General features: G+C 36.3%; 1 protein-coding gene across 1 annotated transcript; it reads left to right on the top strand.

Annotated features, from left to right (window-relative positions):
* The first annotated feature begins 816 nt into the window (after positions 1-816).
* LOC129313853 (protein FAR1-RELATED SEQUENCE 5-like) lies at positions 817-1707 on the top strand. Its single transcript, XM_054957254.1, has one exon. It carries the CDS (start codon positions 817-819, stop codon positions 1705-1707), a length of 891 nt encoding a protein of 296 aa, XP_054813229.1.
* The last annotated feature ends 6305 nt before the right edge of the window (positions 1708-8012 follow it).

The following is an 8012-nucleotide window of genomic DNA, read 5'->3' as shown; positions in this document are numbered from 1 at the left end:
CCACAATCTCGAACTTCAAAGTGTGCTTACTCATGCCATTGTCAGCCATTAGATTTTTCTAAGCAGAGAGCGCGCGAGTGGCCACATGAGGAAGATGACACGTGTAACTATACTGGTCAAACTAATGGATTTAATAATCAACGTCAGTGAGGTTTAAGGGGAGCTGAGGGTGTCTCCATTTCTCATTTGGTGCATTTCCCTCCACTTCTCAAAACGGCATCGTCTAAGTGGGATAAAAAAAACAAAAGAAAGCCAAATAATGTGTTATTTTCATCTCCACCAGCGCGTGCGAAAACCTCTGTTTTTCTCACTCTCCCAGAACAGAAATGTGCTCACACAGCAGAAAGAAATTCTGACCAAGAAAATATTTCGATTAAGGAAGGATTTTGATTGTAATTTGGTATGGTTCCATTTTTTTCCTATTTGTTGATCATTTCTATCTCTCATTTAAACTTAAAACTTGCTGAACGTGGTTGCCATTCTCTCTCTCTTTCTCCCTTACATTGGTCATTTTCCTCCCTTGTTTTTATGTTTAAATTAATTTTGAAACACATTACTAATTTGCCATGGACTTGTGCTGCACAGAAATTTTTTTGATGACAGTCACAACTACAAGAAAGTAATGCTGACCATTTAACACATTATTATCCCTTAGCTTTGCATAAATGAATGCATCACCAAGCTCTTAGGTTATTTTTAAATTCATTAATAGTTTTTTGTTAACTCTCATGAATAACAGTGTTTATTTATTTTTTTATCTGCTTACTCTTGGTTTTAGTGTTTTTGTTTTTCAGCTTTTCTTGTTAGCTTTAAGTAATGGACACAAGTATGACTCCAACAGTTGGTCTTGAATTTGATGATCTAGAAGAGGCATGGCAATATTGGATTGACTATGGTGGAAGAATAGGATTCAGTGTTAGAAAGCAAAACTCTAATAAGAGCAAGAAGGATGATTCTATCATATATTGCAAATATGTTTGTTCCAAGGAGGGAGTGAAAAAAGCAGATAAAAGAGACTTTAAAACTAAGAAGCCTCGAAAGGAAACAAGAACAGGGTGTGAAGTGAAAATGATAATTAAAAAGGTGAATGAAAGATTTAGAGTTAGTGAACTATTTTTGGACCATAATCACCCTTTAGAGCCCCCAGAGACTATTCATTTATTAGCATCACAAAGGAGATTACCGAAAGCACAAGGCTATGCTTTGGAGGTTGCTGAAGATACGGGGATTAAGCAAAAAGCCTCTTTTAATTTAATGAGCAAATATGCAGGAAGGAGGGCTAATTTGGGGTATACCAAAGAGGAGGTAAAGAGTTATCTAAGATCAAGGAGGCAACGAGACATGATCTATAGTGAAGCTGGGTTTTTACTTCGCTATTTCCAACAACAATTGACAGAAAATCCTTCATTTTTTCATGCTTATCAAATGGACTCAGAAGAGCAGATAACTAATGTGTTTTGGGCTGATGCACATATGTTGATAGATTATGATTGTTTTGGGGATGTCATTTTATTTGATACAACATACTCTACAAATCGTGACAACAGACCACTTGCCATTTTCTCAGGTTTCAACCATTACAGAGAAGTAGTGATATTTGGTGTTGCTTTATTATATGATGAGACTATTGAGTCTTTTAAATGGCTTTTTGAAACCTTTTTACAAGCACATAAGCAAAAAATGCCATTTACTATGTTTACTGACTAAGATGCAGCAATGGCAAGAGCCTTAGAAGAAATAATGCCAAATGTAAAGCATGGCTTATGCACATTCCACATCAATAGAAATGGGGTGAAACATCTTGAAAACTTAATGAAAGATGGCTCTCGTTTTCTGGGTGAGTTTAATTGGTGCATGTATCATTGCAAGGAAGAAACAAGGTTTGAGGAATCTTGGAAAGAATTATTATCAAAATATAATGTAGAAGAAAATCCATGGTTGATGTCTATTTACAAGTTAAAAGAAAAATGGGCAGCATGTTACATGAAGTACTCAAAGACTCTTGGTATGAGAAGTACACAACTTAGTGAAAGTATCAATTCATTTATAAAAAGTTGCACTAATCTTGAATTGAATATTAGTCAATTCTTCAATGTCTTTGAACAAGTTGTTGTGGATAAGCGGTATAATGAATTGCAAAGTGACTTTAACTCACGCCAGAAGTTGCCAAGGTTGATATTGAAGAGTTCGTCTATGCTGCAACAGCTTTCTCAAGTTTACACACCACCAATTTTTGACTTGTTCCAGCATGAGTATGACTTACGTGATGCTATGTGTATAAAAGAGAGGAAAGAAAGAAAAATAGCTGCAGATGATGATGCTCTTGTTATTGATTATGTAATCACAATGGTTGATAAAAAAGGAGAGTGGAGATTGACATTTGAGCCATCAAGAGAAGATAAAGAGGCTGTCATTACTTGTAATTGTAAGAAGTTTGAACAATGGGGAATATTATGCTGTCATGCATTAAGGATATTGTATGACCAAGATGTAAAGCTACTTCCAAAGCAATATGTGTTAAAGAGGTGGACAAAAGAAGCAAGGTGTGGTGTAGTGCATGATAGTAAGGGAAAGGAAATTAAAGTTGATACTAAACTAGAATGCTCGAATCGATATAGGCAATTGTGCCCCATGCTCATAAAATTAGCTAGTGATGCATCTGAATGTCCAGAGGCATTCTCTATGGTTCATCAAGCAGTGCTAGAGCTTAGTAAGAAAGTGTCTCAACTTCTTATTAACCACTCATCAGATAGTGTTAATAATGAAGGAGGTGTTGATGATGATATTGGTAAGAATGATGGTTCAGGCATTGGATTCAAGAAGAGAGAGCGCAAAAAGATTAGTCCAAGTTGGGTCGACAATCCAAGTCAAAAAAGAAAAAAAGTTAAGACTTTAAAAAAATCTACTAACAAGTCTTCACAATGTTCAAAGGTATAATTATTTTACTTTGAATTTTTATTAGCATGATTTTTTTTATGACATTTAACTGATATTGTTGCAGGACACACAAAATATATTAGAAGTGGATAGATCATTATCTTCGGTACAATATGGCTCCCTTGTGTCAAATATGCCAGTGCAAGTGCAAAATGACCCCCCTGTGTCAAATATGCTGGTGCAAGTGCAATGTGGCCCCCTTGTGTCAAATATGCCGGTGCAAGTGCAATGTGGCCCCCCTGTGTCAAATATGCCGGTGCAAGTGCAATGTGGCCCCGTTATGTCAAATATACCGGTGCAAGTGCAAACTGGCCCCCTCGTGCCAAGTATGTCGGTGCAAGTGCAAAATGGCCCCCTCGTACCAAGTATGCCTGTGCAAATGCTATATGGTCCTCCCGTGTCAAGTATGCTAGTGCAAGGGCAATATGGCCCCACCGTGTCAAGGATGCCAGTACAAGGGCAATATGGCCCCACCGTGTCAAGGATGCCGGTACAAGGGCAATATAGCCCCCCCGTGTTAGGTATGCTCGTGCAAGGGCAATATGGTCTGCCTGTGCCAAATACACCAATAACAACACAACATGATCCACTTCAAGTAAGTCAAATGTCATTCACAACATTGATGATGGTAAAGATATTATATTTCAAGTTCTTATTCTCAACTAACTTAAATGTCATTCACAGCATATTTCATACTATTGTCATTTTATTTTTGTGTTTGTAGGATTCATTGAACAACAATGTGAAGTCACTTGAAGCAATTGAATTTAGTCAAGTATTTGAGAAAGGTAAATCATTGTCTAAATGTATTGAAACTTCTATTACAATTCAATTACATTACATTGTTTGAATATAAATTGTTACAATGTTACAAATTCAAATTTGAATGTGAATACAAATCCTCAGTTGTGAAGTCTTCATTTCAGTCCTAGCCTCTTGCTTCAGTCTCCATTCTGTTCTTAGCAGTATACACTTGTGGGCTGGTCCTCTTTTTTGTCATGCTAGCTCCTTACTTTGATGTTTGTTCTTTTGCTATAATGCTGCCCAGACTCATTTTGTATACTTGTAAGCTTGCTTTACTATATACTTGTAAGCTTGCTTCTTCCCATTTTGTAAAGCCCAAACAAATTTCTGTTTTTGAAATCTGCACAATTTATAGAGTGTAAGAGAATTATCCTTAGACAAAGAAGAAAATGAAGCAAGGAAATTCCTAAATGATTAGGTAGTCTCTAGTCAATTTACAGTTGCAGCTGGGCTTGGCAAATTTGTACTGTATGTGCAAAGTTCTAATGCATGTGTAAAGTTGATTTTGACTATGGGCTTGGCAACTTTTGATCTTTAGACCAAGGTGAATAAGAAAAACCTTAGGAATTAAGAAAATACTAAGCACTGTTCCTCAAATATATATATATATATATATATTTTAAAACTGAACCAACTTGTGAGGAAACATCTAGCCTGAATGAAATAAATGTTACAATGAACCATACATGAGAAATCTTCAAAATCACTTAGCATCTCTCTCAACCTCACTCATATTACATAAGAATCAATTGAGTCAGGTCAATCATAAACCACCACCAAGTTACCAAAGTGGAGAAAACAAGAGAAAAATAATATATCCATTGTCATTGCTCCTCATCAATATATAGAACCATAGAGAGGAGAGTTAGTTCTGAGTAGAATTTAAATAACAGGCATAAAAAAACTGCTAGGATATAGTCTATGAAAGAAGCACAAGCCAAATGCATAGAAGGAGAAACAGGGAAAGAGGTATAAAATACTTTCACATAGTAAATATGGCAAAAGAAGGTGATGGAGAAAAAAATGAAAGTAAAGAAGAAAGCAAATCGCCATTGACCTAACCAGCACACAGTCCCAATTACCTTCTTCTTATATTCTTGACATGTGAGATTATCACCATTCTCACCATATTCCAATCATTATTCCCCGATATAAATCAACCTTGTCTATTGGATTAAAAAAGAAAATCAACCTTGTCCTCAATGTTGAGCTAGACACTGAACAACATTAAAAGAAAGACATGCATAACCATGTCTTGCCACCCAAACCAAGCACAGCAAATTCTTTTCCACTGGATCATTGAGAAACTAGTAGAGATCTTTAATGAGTAAAAACTAAGTTACTTAATATCAACTTGCCATACTAAAAATTAAATACTAATCTGGTAACGAGGAAGACACACAGGAGACAAGAAATGTCTTCCACACGTAGCTGCTATGCGTGAATGGACATACCTTGTTTTTCTGTTCAGTACCCTTTCTGCCTTATATTTGGTTTCTTCTCTCTTTTCTTCTGCCACAATATTAAGAAGAAGATTCTGTGTCTCCCTTTACATTTCCTCCCTCTAATCTCTTCTATGTCATCTCTCTTTGCTCTCTATATCAGCTCCTCTCTCTATCAGTCTATTCTCTCATGCCCATGTCTCTTCTCACCTGTCATTTGCCTTTTTTATCCCCCTCTTTAGCTCTGTAATTTCTTCCGTTAAATCTTGGATTTCAAGGTAAACTTTGGATGTCTTGCAAAAACAAAAACAAAACAAAGCAAAAATAAAATGTACCATTGGAGAAGCGAACACCTCATTATCAGAGTAGTTAATTCATCCCTGGTCAAAAGTAAAAATAAATGGCCTCACCAAATTTGACTCATAAAAACTGGCAATGGAGACACCTTGCAGCAGAATAATCATAATTGTAGTAACATTGCCTCAATGCTCTACATCTTTGACGCAGCCTGATTCATAATGATCCTCATTTGAATGATCTCACTATTGATGGATCCCAAATCTTCATCAATTTTGTCCAACAACAACCCCAAAGGATAAACAAAAGAAAAAATTTTCTTAATTGATATAGAAGATTCATCAATTAAACATTCTCCTGTTCAGAATCGTCCTCATTAAGGAGGTCGAAGGGATCAATGAAGAGATAAACAGAGCAAAACACTGACCTAGATGAGGAGATAATTAAGCCGACGGCGAGATCAAAGAGGTCAACAGGGAGAAGACGAGGTGAAGAGAAGTGAGGAAGCTGGAGTTGAAGCTCGATGCTGGTCCAATGGCGTTGGTGAAAGTGGAGTTAGTTGGAAGGTGGCCAGGTGGGGCTCGGAGGACTGAGACGACGATTCGGTTCAGACTTCAGACCGGAGCGTCGAGATCAGTCTCTCATATATCCTTCCCATAGAGCCGACGACCGAGAGCGAGACGAAGGACGAGAGCAGTGTCGAGAGGGAGAGGGTTGCGTCTGAGGGTGTGAGGATAGAGAGCGCCGAGATCAGTCTCTCAAATATCCTGCCCATAGAGCCGACGACCGAGAGCGAAACGAAGGAAGAGAGCAGTGCCAAGAGGGAGAGGGCTGCGTCTGAGGGTGTGAGGATGGACAATGATGCAGACGGTCAGGATCGCAACAAGAAATGAACGATGGAGATTTCACCACTAATCAAAACGACGTCGTTTTGAAGAAATGGAGGAGAAATGCACAGAATGGAAGTGGAGACACCCTTCGCCCGGTTTAAGGGTGGGTCAACATTACACTGATTTGGAAAGTATAAAGGCAACATTGTTCCAACCAAAAAAAAAAGATACCAGACGCTTCTTGCGAAAATGTTTTGGATCATTTTTCCCGTTAACCCTTCTTATTTTTATTGTAAAATATTTTTAACTGTTGCACAAATCTTAAAAAAAATTAATTTTTTTATATTACAAAAAATGATATGTACTATCATTTTTATCCTTGACTTTAAATGATGGTACAACTACATTAATACCTTCACATACACTAATCAAAAAGGTGAAATTGAAAAAAAAAATAGTTTGTAGAAGATGTTCTACATTTTAAACTGTCCTACATTTTCAATCAAAAAATTACTTTTAAAAGATGTTCTACAACTAAGACCAGAGGAAGTATATTCTTAAAGTCAAAACTAATATTATAAAATTTTAAAATTTCACCTATAGTATTATAGCGTTCAAATCAAATATACATGTGGTGGATGACTTTAACCGGAATTAGTTTGTAGAAGACAAAACAAGTTGACATGACTCAAGATCAAATGGCTAGGGACCATGTAAATAAGGGGCTATCCGAGAGGCATGATAAATGATGTCTTTAAACGAGTCGACTTCCCTCTGTTACAATAAAAAAAGTACTACAAATTTAGACTGTTAAATTAAATTTAATAATTTAGGTTTGATAATTTTAAAAAATACAAATTATTCTGTATTGTTAAAACTTAATTTGAACGGTTCAACATAATAGAAAGAAGCCAAGTCCATATTTAAGACTCATACACCCTCCGCTCGTCATTTTCATTCCATTTTATGTATTGCAAACATCTCTCTTCATGTCTCCGCAAAATATTAGCCTTGCAACCAGAATATCATGACTTCATCAAACATATATAATCTCCAATCTCCATTGCCCATCATTATACATCAAATTAAAAATTTTGAAATAGAGGAATTCGTTTTTGAGTCAAAGATTTCTGGCATGTAATATTTTGATGAACATAAAGATCAGAGACGAATGAGTGTTACGTGGATTAAAAAGACAAGTGTTGTGTTGAAAGATGAGAAATTGGCAGCGGCGATGAAAAGAGAAGGGAATGATGTGGAAGGATTTTACCTAAATGCCCCCCTTCTCTCTCTCTGATCCTCATACCCGATTGTTACCGTCAACGGGTTGAGAAAATTTTAGCCCGTTTTCTACTTGCACCCGCCAACTTACAACCTGCTTGACTCGTTTTCCTAGTTCTAAGAAAAATCAAAGTAGATTATTTTTTGCCAAAAGAAGTTAATTTTATTAATATAAAAAAAATTAAGTACACATACTGATAGTCGAAGCCCAAAAAACGCTTTGAAAAAACTAACAATATAACCTAAGCACACCAAAACCTCACACAAACCTAGAAAAACATACAACCTACAAACAGAAACAAACAAAACCAGAAGAAACAAACATTAACCAACACCAACACGGGTTAATGTAGAAGACTTGTAAGAATCTGTTGATTTGCTTTTATTTTCTTCCCCCAACCCCATTTTCCATTAATTAGTT

The sequence above is a fragment of the Prosopis cineraria genome, unplaced genomic scaffold (genome assembly GCF_029017545.1).
Source record: "Prosopis cineraria cultivar Desert tree isolate PC_DT_omini unplaced genomic scaffold, ASM2901754v1 PC6, whole genome shotgun sequence".
Taxonomy (NCBI): Eukaryota; Viridiplantae; Streptophyta; class Magnoliopsida; order Fabales; family Fabaceae; genus Prosopis; species Prosopis cineraria.
The sequence above is the reverse complement of the archived record's forward strand: the minus strand, read 5'-3'. Positions and strand labels throughout refer to the sequence as shown.